The 17,017-nt window shown below is 42.2% G+C and overlaps 1 protein-coding gene across 3 annotated transcripts in view; it reads left to right on the top strand.

Annotated features, from left to right (window-relative positions):
* Positions 1-17,017, top strand: part of MED12L (mediator complex subunit 12L) — a 361,426-nt gene that overhangs the window by 68,005 nt on the left and 276,404 nt on the right. For all 3 annotated transcript variants that reach the window (XM_069580602.1, XM_069580597.1, XM_069580588.1), the window contains 5 exons: positions 7,883-8,052; positions 10,813-10,923; positions 11,933-12,202; positions 15,654-15,803; positions 16,623-16,722. In XM_069580602.1, coding sequence (XP_069436703.1) covers positions 7,883-8,052; positions 10,813-10,923; positions 11,933-12,202; positions 15,654-15,803; positions 16,623-16,722 — 801 coding nt within the window. The remainder of the gene's footprint in view (positions 1-7,882; positions 8,053-10,812; positions 10,924-11,932; positions 12,203-15,653; positions 15,804-16,622; positions 16,723-17,017) is intronic.

The following is a 17,017-nucleotide window of genomic DNA, read 5'->3' as shown; positions in this document are numbered from 1 at the left end:
TTCCGGTATGACCTAAATCAAATCTCGTGTGATAATACAGTGGAAGTGACAAATAGATTCAAGGTATTAGATCTGATAGAGTGCCTGAAGAACTATGGATGGAGGTTCGTAACATTGTACAGGAGGCAGTGATCAAAACCATCCCCAAGAAAAAGATACATGAAAAGGCAAAATGGTTGTATGAGGAGGCCTTACAAATAGCTGAGAAAAGAGGATAAGCCAAAAGCAAAGGAGAAAAGGACTGGAAAAGGTTGGTTTTCATTCCAATCCCAAAGAAAGGCAATGCCAAAGAATGTTTAAACTACCGCCCAATTGCACTCATCTCACATGCTAGCAAAGTAAAGCTCAAAATTCTCCAAGCCAGGCTTCAGCAATACGGGAACTGTGAACTTCCAGGTGTTCATGCTGGATTTAAAAAAGGCAGAGGAACCAGAGATCAAATTGCCAAATCCCTTGGATCAAGAGAATTCCAGAAAAACATCTACTTTTGCTTCATTGACTGCGCTAAAGCCTTTGATTTGTGGATTACAACAAACTGTGGAAAATTCAGCAAGACATGGGAATTCCAGACCACCTTCACTCTTGGCCACTGTTACTTTTATCCTTATTCTCGTTCCCAACCCCCTCCGCTGCCCTCAAAGCCGTATCAGATCATAGTGGGCTACTTTTGTGGTTTTTTTAAATCTGGTTTTTGTTGCCCTGGGTCTTTATTGCTTTGTGCGACTTTCTCTGGTTGTGAGTGGGGGCGGCTCTTGTTGCAGAGCGCAGGCTCTTGGCCCGCGCACATCAGTGTTTGTACAGATAGGCTCAGCAGCTGCGCTTGCGCTTTAGTTGCTCCGCAACATGCGGAATCTTCCCAGACCGGGGATTGAACCTGTGTCCCATCCATTGGCAGGTGAGTTTTTATCCACTGTACCACCAGGGAAGTCCCATAGTAGATTACTTTTTATCAGTGTAGAATAGTTGTCTTTTTTTTTTTGGTACTTCATGAAATGCTGGATTTTTATTTGTAGTAAAGTATTTCAAGCAAGCATTAAGAATTATGTAATAGCTTTATGGAGATATAATTGTTACTGTTTTGCAGTTCATTTTAAGTTTACAATTTAGAAGTTTTTCATGTGTTCACAGCCCTGTGAAACCATCACTGCCTTTTTGAATTCTTCTATCCGCCTGGAAGGAATCTCGTAACCACCAGCAGTCACTCTGCATTTCCCCAGTCTCCCTCAGCCCTGTAGATGTGCCTTTTCTGGACATTTTATCTAACTGGAATCATAACTTATATGGTTCTTTGAAACAGATTTGTGTCAGTTATACAGTATTACGTTTTCAATGTTCCTGCATGTTGTAGTGTGTTTCCGTGGTGCATGACATTGTATAGCTGAGTAGTACCATTCTGTACATGGAAGATATTTTATTTTGCGAATGTGAAAGTTGGACCATAAAGAAGGCTGAGAGCCGAAAAATTGATGCTTTCCTACTGTGGTGCTGGAGAAGACTCTTGAGAGTCCCTTGGACAGCAAGGAAGTCAAACCAGTCAATCTTAAAGGAAATCAGCCCTGAATATTCATTGGAAGGATTGATGCTGAAGCTGACTCTCCAGTACTTTGGCCACTTAATGCGAAGAGGTGACTCATTAGAACAGGCTCTGATGCTGGGAAAGATTGAGAGCAAAAGAAGGGGGTAACAGGGTGAGATGGTTGGATGGCTTCACTGACTCCATGGACATGAGTTTGAGCAAACTCCTGGAGATATTGAAGGCCAGGGAAGCCTGGCATGCTGTAGTCCAAGAAATTACAAAGTTGGACACAGCTTAGTGACTGAAGAGCAACAAAATTTGCTTATCAGTTGGATGTTTGTGTTGCTTTCACTTTTTGGCTCATATGAGCCATGCTGCTACGGATGTGTACAGATCTTTGTGTGGACATGTGTTTTCATTTCTCTGGGGTTTATGATTACTTGTGGACTTTGGATTACATGATAACTCTGTGTCCAACCCTTTGAGAAATTGCCGAACCATTTCCACAGTAGCTACATCATTTTACATTCCCACCAGCAATGTATGAGGAGCCTGGTTTCAACACATCCTCACCAAAAAGTTGGTATTGTTGATCTTGTACTATCCTGTTGTTGTTTAGTCACTGAGTTGTGTTGGACTCTTACTACCCCACCAGGCCAGAATATTGGAGTGCGTTGCCATTTCCTACTCCAGGGGATCTTTCTGACCCTTAGGCCAAACCCACATCCCACGTCTCTTGCATATCCTGCCCTGGCAGACAGACTCTTTACAATTGTACCACCTGGGTAGCCTCTCTGTGAGTGTCCTAATGGTGCCTTATTGTGGTTTTGATTTGCATTTCTCTGGTGGCTAATGATGTTGAGCATATTTTCATGAGCTTATCGATCATTTGTCTATATTCTTTGGAGAAAGGTCTGTTTAGCTCCTTTACCCATTATTAATTGCTTTATTATTGAGTTGTAATCATTCATTATATCCAAGTCCTTTATCAGATAAATGATTTGCAGATGTTTTCTTCCCATTTATGAGTTGTCTTTTCACTTTGTTGATGGTATCCTTTGATCAAGAAAGCATTTTAACAACAGAAAATGAAAAAAATCTTTCAGTCTTTTATTGGGAGTTCGTGAGTATATGTATAGGGCTTCCCACGTAGCTCAGTCGGTAAAGAATATGCCTGCAGTGTGGGAGACCTGGGTTCGATTCCTGGGTCAGGAAGATGCCCTGGAGAAGAAAATGGCAACCCATTCCAGTGTTTGTGGGAGAATCCCATAGACAGAGGAGCCTGGCAGTCTGTAGTCCGTGGGGCCGTAGGAGTCGGACACGACTTGGCGCTGTCTTTCTTTGTGCACCATGTTGTATGTATTGAACTCCTTTTCGCCCCATCTCAGCCCCCTCCCCACTCTCCCATCAGTCTGTACCAGGCAGGTTTGTACCTAAGTTGGGCTAGTTAAATCCTCTACATCCTGCAGTTTTGAGAAGCAGTGTGTTCCTCCCATGGGTAAGCAAGAACCTTTTATTGTAGTGGGATAGCTTCAGGGAGAAGGTTTGAGGATATAGGTTTTTCCATTGAGGAGCCTGTCATCTTTGACTTTTAAGTCCAGATTCCAGTGGGTCACTTTAAAGATGTGCACCTTCATTTCTGGACTTGGCTGGAGTTTTTACAAAGCAATCTTTGTTGCATCTGTTTTACGTAGTGGGTTCCCACTCATTCTGATAAAAGGAAAGAATGTAGTAAGGAAAATAAGCTTTCACAAAATTAAAGGACGTATATAATATTTTTATATGTATGTGTATATTAGGGTGTAAGGAAAGAATGTAGTAAGGAAAATAAGCTTTCACAAAATTAAAGGACATATATAATATTTTTATATGTATGTGTATACTAGGGTGTATGTGTATAAGTTTTATATTTATACTATACTTGATGGAAATTCATTAAAAAGAATGAAGGGTTCTGTATTTGCATGGGCCTTTTGTAGCAGGCCGACTAACGGATGCATAAAGACCAAGTGTGTTAGAGAGGGAACTTGGTGTATTTCCTACAGTGGTGTTTGAAACCTTCTAGATCTGCCGTGATAGGTTTAAACTAGAAAATGGAGATGTTTTTATGAAGATTTGGGAGACAGAATGATTGGGAAGGAACTTAGTTTTGAGAGGACCTTATAGTGTATTGGTTGCAGTCAGTACTTAGGTCTTGAGTATGTGAGGCATGGGGATGAAAGATGGAGGGAATTCTTAAGCATCAGTTAAGAGAGTGTGATCCCTGCCGGGTGGTGGTGTGGTGTCCAGCGTCTTGAGAAGGCTACGTGAGAGATGTGACATTTGAACTGGGCCCGCATTTGAAAACAGGTGACTGGGGAAGATCCTGTCAACAGAGCATCATAGACGTGAGAGAAGCACCTTGAGCTCGCAGCGTGGATCATGCTGGATAGTATTTGAAATGATTTTAATTCCCAGCTAAGGAGTTTGACCTTAATTCATTAAGGATTGCAGATCCATTGAAGGTTTTGGAACCATGAAATTGACATTGATTGATTCCATAAACACTTACCCAGAGTGTTGGGTTAGGCATTGCAGCTCAGCTGAGGTAGAAGCAGGGCCTGACAGTAACAGTTAAGGCCTAACCTTTAGTTTCCTTTCTAAAAACTCTTCATCCCAATAATAATGAGTACTAATGATGATGATGGCCACTTATTGATCAACTTCTGTGATGCATGCACTGTGTAAAGGAACTCATCTGGATAGTTACTGACCTGGGTGTATTATTGAGCTCTGTTGTAGAGATGAGGTTGAGATTGAGTGGAGGCCAGGTTGCCTTGCTCAGAGGTGGAGCTAGGATTGGACCCAGGGCTGACCTCTGCCAAAGGTCATTCTGCTGGTAACCCTTAGTGTGGCCCTCTGTTGCTTCTCTGCAGTGTCACACTGCCAAGACACTTTCTCCATGAGCGTTGTTACATTTGGGGTGCTCTGTGTTTGCCCCCACGGTGAATGCTTGTCTTCTGCTGAGCTCCCAGTTCTCTTGGTAATACTGCAGGTATTCCAGGCCCTAGGGGGTCATTTTTAATGTAACTTGACATGTCTCCCCTATTATGTATTGTATTTATCAATTTGCATATTTTCATGTACTGGAGTGGAGCATCTCACACCTGCTGTGTTCTTCTGGTTTACCTGTGTGACCTTGAGTTGTGCCTACAGCTCCTGGATTGGTTAGACGATAGGCTACCATAGGGTGAACTGCATGGCCTCTGAGACCCCTCCTGTTTGGGGGTTAGGCATCAACAAAAAACAGTGGCTCCAGGATGCTAGGGAGAGCAGCATCAGAAGGATGAGTCGGTCATTCTTTTTAATACTGACCCCTGACCCCACTCTCAGTAACATTCATGTTTGTAAACTTGCTAATAATCTGACTTCGTGGCCTTGAGTTCTACTTGATATCAGTGAACTAGAGATGTGGCCATAGCCTCAGAATTTTAGAACTGGTGCACTTTCCAAAGCAACTTTCTGCATCCTTTCTACCTTTGAAACCTCCCCACCTCCCTCCCCCAATCATCTTCCTTAAGATCTCTAGCCATTCCTATTTTCTTGGTATCACTTAGGACTGAGTCCCCACTGCAGACCAGTTAAACCAGAATCTGATGGGATTGGGCTGAAGATACTGGCATTTGGTAAAATGCACCCGCCCCGGGTGATGGCGTGTGCATGCAGGCCTGAGAATCACTGTTTCTTGCCCCCATTTCTCCCTTTTAATGACCAGTCCTAATTCAGCTTGAGAGGGGTTAGTGAACCTGAATAATTTTAAAGAGTACAGTACTTGTGGCCATTTTTTATTTTTTGTTTTTAATTTTTAATGAAAATTTTGTGTGCATCCTAATTTTTATACTAGTTCACACTAGATTGTCTTAGGGCCCAGATCTCCAAATCTGTTTCATTGATGTGACAGCTTAACATCAGTTAAATATGGTGAAGTTAAAATATATGACCAAGAGGTCTATATTTGAATTCTGTTTGAATTTTTAAAGGTATTCAAATTGTGGAGTAATATCTTCAGCAATTTAAAAAAAAGATGCATGTATGTTTAAACAGTCAAGCACACAAGGAAAAAACCTGAAAAGATACAAAGCTATTAAATGATTGAGATTTTTTTCTAGGCATATTTGCATTAAATTTTTTCTATAGTGAGCGTGTGTTTCTTCCATATTTTAATAAAAACAATCTTGAAAATATACCCGAGACAAAGTAGGGGGTGTGTGAATATGTGTGTTATTTTTAGCTCTTGAGGCTAAACTATTCTGAGTATTGAGAATAGTACCATACTGAGAGTGAGTTAATAGCAAGGCTTGGCACACAAAAGCTAGGATTTGGATCCTTGTTATTTTTGTTTTTGCTTATTATAGCTAAGCTAAACTTGTCTCATCTGGTGGTTGGCATTTTGCTTTGTTGAACAAGTGAGAGTCATGAGATGATTAGTCCATAACAGGGGCACCAGAAAATGATGACACTAATAATTTATTGTTTGGTTTTTAATGATGATGGCGTAATTTTAACAACAATATCTGTTATTGATGGTGCTTTCTAACAAACGATTTATACTAGGAACAGAATGTTGACCTAGTGTCTGTTCATCTTTTGGCATTGGCTGATTACTGAAGCAATGCTTACTTAACATGTACATCTGAATTTCAATTTTAAATAAGACACAATTAGAATAAGTAGTTTCAACCAAAACCTAACGGTAGTTATCTCCGGGTTCTGTTGTCAAGTAATTTTAGTAGTGCTTAAAAAATAAAAACAAAACACTCAATTTCTAACAGATGTTTATTTCTACTCTTACTTTTGTTAGAATAGGTTCCTTTAAAATTGAGAAGGTTGGAGAACCTATTGCTGAAATAATGAGAAAACAGCATTGTGCGGTGATGTTTCAGGAGCACGATTTCTTCCAAAATGCTGTTTCACTAATCCTTGGGAAATTTGGCTGTGAGCATGCAATTATTACATTTTTATCCACAGAATGGGCTAAAGTTGGCACCATATCCCTCATGGTTGCCAAAGGCAACCCATTGATTTAATTTGTGCCCCGTGGCAGATACTTTTGAGTAATTTCAGTGATTTTTTTTTTTTTTTTTTTTTGTGCTACGGCCTTCTGCCTTTTGTCACGCACTGCCCTTTCTGGCTGAGTCCTGAGGCATCTAGTGTTGGTTGGGGAGAGCAGAGCGATCGACGGCCGGATGGTGGTCTGAGGTGGCTGCTCTGGTGTCCCTGGCAGGGGTGGAGGTTGGGCGGTGCAGGTGGGAGTGCCGCCTGGGGCTGGCCCGTGGGGATGGCCAGCCCTTCTACAGATGGACAGAGACAGAACATCCCTTAATTAGGCATGTTTGAACCATGCCCTGGAGCCTGGAAAATGTACCCCAAGAGAACTGCATTTGGGGAATTTTGAACTTTTTTGGAGTAGAACTGTGATTTTTTAAAATATTTGTTTTAAAAAAGTGTTATTGAAGTATAGTTGGTTTCCAGTGTTAGTTTCTGCGTGCAACATAGTGACTCAGTTATTTGTATATGAAGTGTTAGTCACTCAGTTGTGTCTGACTCTGTGACCCCGTGGACTGTAACCCGCCAGGCACCTCTGTCCATGAATTCTTCAGGCAGGAATACTGGAGTGGGTTGCCATGCCCTTCTCCATGGGATCTTCCTGACCCAGGAATCAATCCCAGGTCTCATGGATTGCAGGTAGATTCTTTACTGTCTGAGCTACTGGGAAAGCTACTCCCTACCCCGCCCTCCAACAATACACCCCCACAACACACACACCACACGCACACCCCCCCCCCCGACTTGTCCATTATGGTTTATCACAGGATATTGAATATAGTCCCCTGTACTATACAGTAGGACCTTGTTTATCCATTCTGTATCTATAGTAGTTTGCATCTGCTAATCCCAAACTCCTAATACATCCCTTCCCCACTAACCCCCTTCCCACCTTGGCAGCCACAGGTCTGTTGTCCATGTCCTGAATTATGATTCTTGAATTACCTCCACTGTTCTATTTCCTATTTGTGTCTCTGTTTGTATTTTTAATTTAAATGTGGATATCTCTTCTCCTAGGTTTGGGGTCACAGAGGCAGAAGGGGAGAGCTGGCCGACGTCGTTGCTGGGCGATGGGGTGGCCATGTCACACTGGTGCACATTGCTTAAGGGCTTTGGCATGGGTGTACTTTTCTCAACAGTGCTTATATATGTTTGCCAAAGCCATTTTTGTGTAATAGATTTTTGTTTTATAAGTACACTCTTAACCAGAAAGAGGGAGGAAAAGTAGATTCTTACATTCATTGTATCTGGAAATGGCTTCTTTTTTTAAAAAACATGCAGAGTGGACGCAAATATCTACCAGGTATCTTCGAGAGCAGTTGGCCAAGATTTCCGACTTCTACCACCTGGCTTCCAGCGCGGGCGATGGCCCTGTCCCTGTGCCACCCGACGTGGAGCAGGCCATGAGGCAGTGGGAGTACAACGAAAAGCTGGCGTTCCACATGTTCCAGGTAAGCTTCCTACGAAACTCAAGACAGAGCAAGTTCCTTACACTTTAGTTTTTGGGGGGTGTTACATTATATCATCATCATATGAACTAGTGCGTTCAAAGAAAGCCACCCAGCATAGCTCTGAATTTGTATCAAAGGTGACACCTTTGCCCCGAGATGACAGCTTCCTATTATATGTATTGATCGCCAGGATTCAGTGATGTCAGCTCTTTTAATGCCATTAATTGCCTTACAATGGCACTATTAGATATAATCCTCCCAAGCCATTTGACTTTACATAAATTGGAGATATTTATTCAAATAATTTTTTATGCTGATGCTTCCTATCTTATAGTAGATTTTCTTTAGAGCTTAGTTATTATGAAAGGTCATCTTAATTTTGTTTGGCTGCAGATTAAAATATGGTTGAGAGGATGGGTAATACATTGAGGACTGATTAGAACTCCCATCCTGAGGCACTGATGTACATCATACTAACCAGAAGATGGCACTTGTGCTGTTTGCCTCAATCTTTACTCTTGGTGAGAAGGAAGGACAAATGTATTCAGCTGAAGTTGTATTATCAGGATAGACTTTCATGACCTGTTGTTGTGATGGGGTGGGTGGGTAGAAAGGATGTGTGGTTTCTAAATTTCTACCCTTAGAACTTTAATTATAATTTCCAGGTGGTAAGCAACTTTTTCTAAGAGCTCAAAGTAGGAAACAGCCTGGTCCTTTAGGAGTTAGCTTTGTTAGTTTTAAATCAGTAAAAAAGAAAATGCTTACAAATCCTAGTTTCATTTAGCAGAGGACTCCTTCCCTGCCTGCTCTGAGCTTTTATTGAGCTGAGGATTTAGCCTGTCTCTTTGAAAAGGTGTCTCTAAGCATGCTTAGTATTTTTGAATGGTTATTTTTTAGGAACATGGAAATCAGTATCTCCTTTATAGGAAGCAGTTAGGTTCTAAATGGATGAATCTAACTTTAATGTTAACATTTAAAAGTTCATTATATTTTAATTCATTGTAATCTGAAATGTGAAACTGGAGTGTATGTGTGTGCAGACATTCATATGCATAAGTAAGGGTACGGGTGCATAACAGAAGCATCTTGAGGATGAACATTATGTCATCCTTGGAAGTCATGCTTATGAAGATTCTCTTTTTTTGAACCTTGCATTCACCATCTCTTAATCCTTAATGCAAAGTTCCATTTTATTTATTTCTTTAACATGAAGTTTACTTTATTGGTCTGATAATTTTAAATTGCGCTTTTTCCTGTAGCTAAACTGTTAGCTGAAACATTAAAAAAATTAGAAATCAGCAATAAGGGGAATCCTCTGGTGGTCCAGTGGATAGGACTCCCTGCTTTCACTGCCAGGACACGAGCTTGATCCCTGGTTGCGGAACTAAGATCCCTTGGTGCAGACAAGAAAAGAAATTAGCAATAAGTGAAAACTTTGATATCATGAATGTGGTGTCACTGTAATGTTTTAAATACATAAACAGTAATTTAGCAGTATATTTTTAAATGCATTGTCGATAATCATGGTAGTGGACCGCTGGTTATATGGTCCATAGATACATCAGAGTTGCTAGGAACAAAGTAGGGCTTCATTTTAACTGCTAAGATTGTTACTAGAATGACCATAAAAGTTTCAGTGACTTTAAACATAACTTTTTGTTTTTATCTTTGTTTGTTTTACATTTTATTGGAGTATAATTCTTTACAGTGTTTTATTTCTACAGTACAGCAAGTGAATCAGCTTCACACACACAGACACACACAGACACACAGACACACACAGACACACACACACAGACACACACACACACAGACACACACACACACACCCCACCCACCCCCCACCCCTCCCTTTTTTGGATTTCTTTCCCATTTAGGTCATTTGTTTCTGTCTTGACTCTTTTATGATGTGAATCATAAAGCTGTAATATGACATTAAATTTATGTGTACATAGAATGTCATAAAGAAGTATTTATTTGTGTGTGTGTGTATATATGAAGGCAATAGATGAAAATGTTAACAGTGCTTATTTTAAGGGGGGCCATACCAACCCTGTGGAACGGTTTGGAAATTTGTGGGCATGTTGTTTTTAGTGTAGTTATGTCAGAAGTTTAGATGTCATTTTATTATAAATTCCTTTCATTTCTTATAGGCCATTATATTGATTTTTAAAGTTATATTTTGTAGGTGGGTTATGGTATCTGAAATTCCTTTTAGGATAGCAAAAGAGGCTACTAGAGGGCCTTGGCTCTGATGAGGTTATCAGCCTCTTTTGGAGATGATGATATGATAGGTGCTTTGTTCTTTGTAGTGATCAACATTGGCCAAGTTTCCTCCTGTGAGTATGAGTTCATCAGTTCAGTTGCTTAGTCGTGTCCGACTCTTGGGCCCCATGGACTGTAGCACGCCAGTGTAGTATGAGTTCTTAGTATACTGAAATTTAGCCAGGTACTTGACATTCCCTGGGAATCTGGGCATTCCAAATTTTCCTTCTTGTAGGAATTAATTTTTATCAATTTAGAATGAGGCAGGTATGCAGAAACAACCCCCAAAAACCTCCAAGCCAACTGTGCAAAATAACACCAGTTATTTTCATTCTTTAGAATTTCAACTTTCATCAATGAGACTGCTTTGCAACAAGGAAAACAATAGTAAAATTATACTTACACATAAAGATAAGAGTGTGCGGTTTTTTTTTTTTGAATTTTAGTTGGTTTTGCTTTAACATTATCAGTGTAATTTTTCTTTGTTCATTTAAGGAAGGAATGCTGGAAAAGCACGAATATTTGACATGGATTTTGGATGTGTTAGAAAAGATCAGACCAATGGATGATGATCTTCTTAAACTCTTATTACCGCTAATGCTGCAGGTATAGTACATGTAGTCATGAGCCAGTTGATTTTATGGGCAAGGAATGAGTCTGGTAAGAATGAAGAGGTAAGTAGAGGTGGCTTTTTTGAAATGGAAGGAGGAAAGATCTTAATGCTACAACACTCGAAGTGATAAGAGGCTTTTGTGTAAGTTGCAAAGGTCACTGGTACTAGCCATGTGTCCCTCTCAAGTATTCTCACTCACATGAATTTCCCTTGTCCCTGAGCTGAGCAAACAGCTCTTTAAATACTGTCTCCTTCACATAGATCGCTGTGAAAACAAAACCCATTATCTCTTTTTAGGGAGATAGAGGATCTTCTACATTCTTATAATATTCTTTGAGCCCCTCAGGGTGGGAACATCGTATTTTCACGATTGTCCCAAGGTGTGTTAAAATTTAGGCTGTCTGGATGAAATTTATTTAAAGAAAAATTCCTGGAAAAGTAATTCGTATATTTGACAATTCAGGCAATACGGAAGAGCATCCAGTGAAAAGTAGCCAGCCCCTTCCAGAGACCACACCATACTGGTGATCTGTGTCTTCCCCGAGACGTCGGTACCTGTGATGCCTGCTCTAGGAGCTAGCCAGCCATGACTCATGAACCCTTGAAATGTGACAAGTTCACATTGTCATGTGCTCTTTGTTTAAAGTGCCCACCAGGCTTCAGACCTGGTATGGAAAAAGGGGTATATAATATCTCACTGATACTTTTGTGTTGATAACATGTTGAAATGATAGCATTTTAGATTTAGGTATAGTGGGCCAAATAAAACACATCTTTCGTGTGTGTGTGTGCGCACACGCGTGCGTGGCACCCAGTGGATACTGGAAAATTTAAAATTACATGTGTGGCTCGCATTACATTTCTCTTGGACAGCACTGATCTGTAGTAGTACTTCTGAAAGCTTTTGTTTTTGTTTGTAATGATGAGAAGCCTGTATTATAATGGTCATTTCACCGAGTAGCCTGAGACGTGACTGAAGGCTGGTGTCCTTGTATTCCTCAGTATTCAGATGAGTTTGTCCAGTCGGCCTACCTGTCACGTCGTCTCGCCTATTTCTGTGCCCGGCGTCTGGCGTTGCTGCTGAGCGACAGCCCCAGCCTCCTTGCTGCCCACTCGCCCCATGTGATAATAGGCCCAAACAGCTCGAGCATCGGGGCCCCCAGCCCCGGGCCCTCTGGCCCCGGCATGAGCCCTGTGCAGCTGGCCTTCTCCGACTTTCTTTCCTGTGCACAGCATGGCCCCCTGGTTTATGGACTTAGCTGTATGTTGCAGGTAAGTCCTCGGCCCTTCCTGCTTTATGCCCACATTCTGTGCAGCAAACAGGGGACTTGGGGGTGATGCTTCAACTGTCACGTCACAACTCTAGTTTTATCCTGGTCTAAATAACTGATAGATGGAAGTTTCCTGTTCTTGGATCCCTGTGTTGGATCACAAACGCGAGAGGATTCATTGCTTCTGTCTAGATGGCTATCATAGTTCTTTATTGGGGCTGTTCTATGATTGAAAAATTGTTCAGGGAACCCATGGAATAAGTCAGCTGTGTTACTGTTCTTTGGGGAAGACAGCTTCACCATGCAGCATTATGTAGCTTCCTCAGTCTGCAGCTTGAGATGGTTGCCTTCGTTTAAGATCCGAATAGTTTTCTCAGACTCTCTTTAGCTGCCCAGCATCATTGCTTGTGTGGTCCAGGAGGATGTCAGCCACTGGCCCAGTGCTGACAAGAGTGAGATACAGCCCTGTCCTAGACCTGGGAGCTCAAAGATCAGTGTTCAGGTCACATTTCTTAGGCTCCTACTAATGTGTCATGCTCTTTAGTAAAGGGCTTTGAGAGTCCATGTGCTGAGATGAGGGAAGGTTGGTGGAGGGATGCTCAGGGGGCTGATTTGAGAAGTGGAATTCAACCTAGAATTCAGGGAGGTTTTCTGAAGGAAGTGGTCTGGTCTAGCACTTATCATATTGGTTTAAAACAAACAAACAAGGTGTAGACTGTTCTTGGCAGAGGGAACAGCGTGGAGAAAGGCCCGGAGGGTTGGTAAGTCATCTTGTGGGCAGGTTGGCTTTCTTGAAACGTAAAGTGTGAAATGTGTTGGGGGTCAGGGATAGAAGACCCCTTGTGGGCCTTGTAATTAGGAAGTCATTGGGAGGTTTTATGCAGGGAGTTTTATGGTCAGTGTGTGGCTTGTTAGATTGCTTTGGCCACAGTAGAGGGAAGGTCTTTGGGAGTGGGGAGGATAGGGGAGAGAGAGACAAGGAAAAAGTCAGTTTGGATGAGTCTGTGTAAGTTCAGTTTTGGACTGTCTTATCTCTAATTGATATGTTCAGGAGATGGTTGCATGTCTGATTCTGAAGATGGGGGCAGACCACAGACCAGGGGTATGGATTTGGGCCTCTTGGCTGGTCAAGAACTGGAGAGGGAGCGATCTCCTAAAGAGTTAGTAGCGAGGGATGATCTGTGGCCCAGAGGGAACAAGTAGGTAAGAGATAGCAGGGGGGAAGATCCCAGAGGTGACCAGGGAAGTTTGGCCAGGCTGGAGAGAGAAGAGTGAGGTGGGAGAGTACTGTTATCGAAACAAAGATGATGAGACTGTTATGGTCATAATTCAGTTGTAATGAGAGCGGTAGCATTTATCGTGTTCTAGGCACTCTTCTGAGATGTAGGAATATTGCATCCTTTAGTTCTCAGAATCATCCTATGAGAAGGGAGCCAATATCATTCCTGTAACAGGAATAATGAGGTGGTGGCACAGGTCACACAGCAAGTAAGAGGCGAACCTGGAAATTGCACCCATTTGGGACCCAGGGTTCACACTCTTAACCCCATGCGGGACTGCCTCTGTGGGCACTGCAGGAGGTTTCACGAGGAGTGAGTAGTGCACAGTGCCCAGGTGATTGGGGAGGTCTGATAAGGAGATGACTGAGACTGACGTGGTGGTTGAGATGGTCAGTGAATGATAGTGAGGAGTCATGGTAAGGTGTGGGTTGAGGAATGTTGGAGATTTGAGAATCATTCCTGTGAAGGGAAGAGAGTTTGGTGCTAGGTGAGTGGAGATTAAAAAAATTTTTTTTTGGTTTTTGACGGGCAAGCCTGAATGTATTCCTAAGCTAAGGGTACACTGGTAGAGGGGAGTCCGAGACTAGGAGCGGAGGACTGTTGGATGGATTGGTGCCCTGGATACCAGAGGCTTTGGAATTAACACAGGGAACTACTTCCCCATGGACAGGAGACGAGAAGAGGAAGGCAATGGGATGTGGACCAGTGAAGACGAATGCTCCTGCTGGTGGGCTTCAGGGCCTGAGTTTCATATATGCCATCTGGTTTCCATGAAGATGTCTCCTGGGCCTCAGAGTTTAGTTTTTTAATCATTAATTTTGCATTTTAGAAGAGAAAGACTGCATTCATTCTCTGAGCTGGTGTAGTTGAGTGGCACAAGAGCGTACTGGGGAAGATGCCTTCTAGAATCATTACCGCCCTGATTGTAGCCTCTGCTCTGCCAGGTCGTAGCTTTCACGTTGCGCCTCTGTTTCCCCATGTGTGGATGGAGGCTGGGGACAGTTCTTACACTGTCGCTTCCAGGACAGTGTTCAGCACAGAGCGTGTGCTTAATGAGAACTGTAATAATTATAGTATTATAGAACTATAGTACTTAATTTAATGAGAACCTAATCCATAGTTAGGATTAGTGAGTGTAGTGCTTCCAGGCCTGAAATCACCTTGGGCTGGTCGCTCATCTCCTCTGTGGCTTCCATTCCTTTTTGGAACAGTTGGGAAATATCGCTTCCTACTGCTTGGGGTGGTTGTGATGTGTAAGTAAGTTGGTCACAGAAACTGCTTTGTGCAAGCTGACAGAGTAAAAAATGTCTACAGGGGTCCAAGGTTGGGGTAGGCAAGCTATAACCTGAAGGCCAGGTCCAGCCTATAGGCTAAGAATAGGTGTTAAACAAAAAGGAAGTGTAGGTAACAGGGACTTTAGGTGATCTGAAAGCCCTAAAAAAATTTTGCTAACTGGCTTTTATTAAAAAAGTGTGTTGCTCGGGCCCTGTGCAGGGTTGCTGCCTGCCCAGTGTTTATGAGGCTACATCAGTTCAGTTCAGTTCAGTCGCACAGTCGTGTCTGACTCTTTGCGACCCCATGAATTGCAGCATGCCAGGCCTCCCTGTCCATCATTAACTCCCGGAGTTCACTCAGACTCACGTCCATCGAGTCAGTGATGCCATCCAGCCATCTCATCCTGTGTCGTCCCCTTCTCCTCCTGCCCCCATTCCCTCCCAGCATCAGAGTCTTTTCCTATGAGTCAACTCTTTGCATGAGGCTACATATCATACCATTATTTGAGAGGTTAAAAAAAAAATCTTTTTAGATTTTACAGCCTTAGAAATTAACATATTTTAATTGCATGAAAAACATTGTTTCAGGAGACAATTTTAAAATTTATTGATTTTTTATTTAATTTCCTAGGTTTCTTGTGCTAGAATTTAGCTTATAAATTAGAACATTCCTTAATTTCTCAATAGGTGTATTTTTACCTATGCAAATGAATAATTCTGTCATAATTTTTTGGTCTCACCATTTGAAAAGTTGAGACTGGGGTTAGAAAAGATGTTCATGTTTTAAGCTCACTCGTTGGGAACTGTAATTTATGACTTTTTTCTTTAAGCTCTTAACGCTTTTGTGATAGTTTTTTTCCTTCCTCTAAACATCTGAATTTTACCACTTTATTTCCAGACTGTTACTCTCTGTTGCCCAAGTGCCTTGGTGTGGAATTACTCCACAAACGACAGTAAGAGCGCGAACCCCGGCTCGCCCCTGGATCTGCTGCAGGTGGCCCCCTCCAGCCTCCCCATGCCGGGAGGAAACACGGCTTTCAACCAGCAGGTAGGCTTGCTGTTATGGTGGTTTGAGGGGTGTTTGCAGTCTGGAGCAGCATCATGGCACAGTGGGTCAGGCTTGGTTGCGGCAGCCTTGGGTTCTTAGGGGCCCTCCCATCTCCGTCTCCATCTCCATCTCTCTGGGGGCAGAGGGAAGTCCATAGCCTCTGTGAACAGCAGACGTTTATCGCATTGTTCCTTTTCTTCTGAACATCTTGCTGGGTTGTTCTTGCAGAGACTTCTGCCCCTCAGACAGTAATTATGGTGGTAGTTCTGATACAAGATCACGACACTCAGGGTTAGTGTTAATATATCAGTCTGTGTGTTAGTAGAGTCATATACTATAGAGCTGGGAGTCTGGGTATTTAGTAACTATTATATATTTTTATTAGGACTGGGTTATTTGGTTCAAAGACTGAAGAAACTTGAACCACAGGACTGGGACAAAAAAAGCTCTGTTTTTTTTCCTTTTAAACCAAGCAGTTTTCTTAATAAAACATGGTTAGTTGCTTTCAGATGTAGGAGAGTGGCTCAAAGATATTTTAGAACTTTGACCTTTCTCTATGATATTCTGAAAGTGTTTCGCTTATAATGATTTTTTGGGTAAGCATGTATTTTTGTGAGCATTTAGCATTGAACACTGGCATAGAGTCAGCACTTATAAATTTTAAAATGCGCTTCTTGGGCAGCCACCTGCATTTCCTACAATGCAGTCAAGACTGTGGTTCACTGTGGGATGCTCTGCTTGCGTGGAAAAACCTGACATGATTTAGACAGCTGCCGTGGCTTTCTAAGCAAAAGTTAATTAGAAGTGATTATCTTTCAGGTTCGGGCAAGGATTTATGAGGTAGAACAGCAGATAAAACAAAGAGGCCGTGCGGTGGAAGTTCGGTGGTCTTTTGACAAGTGCCAAGAGTCAACAGCAGGTACAGAACCCAGCAGAAGAAGGAGTGCTTTTGGATGTTGGATTTTATGCCGTGTTTCTGATTCTTGCTACTCAGTCCTCAGTGTGCACAAGGATGCTTTTGGACAGAGTTCCCTCCTGAGTTTTGGGGACATTCTTTGGTCTGTGCCCTTTAGATCTGGGCTGTCTAGAATGTCAGGTTTGATTTTGTTGGCAGTTCTTTTATGCTGAGAATAATAATGTCTCCTTTTGTCCCACCTGATGATGATTTTGTAGTATGCTGCTCTGGCTTTGTTTGGCCTTCCTTAACTGCTTGC

The sequence above is a fragment of the Ovis canadensis genome, chromosome 1 (assembly GCF_042477335.2).
Source record: "Ovis canadensis isolate MfBH-ARS-UI-01 breed Bighorn chromosome 1, ARS-UI_OviCan_v2, whole genome shotgun sequence".
In the NCBI taxonomy this organism is placed as follows: Eukaryota; Metazoa; Chordata; class Mammalia; order Artiodactyla; family Bovidae; genus Ovis; species Ovis canadensis.
The sequence above is the reverse complement of the archived record's forward strand: the minus strand, read 5'-3'. Positions and strand labels throughout refer to the sequence as shown.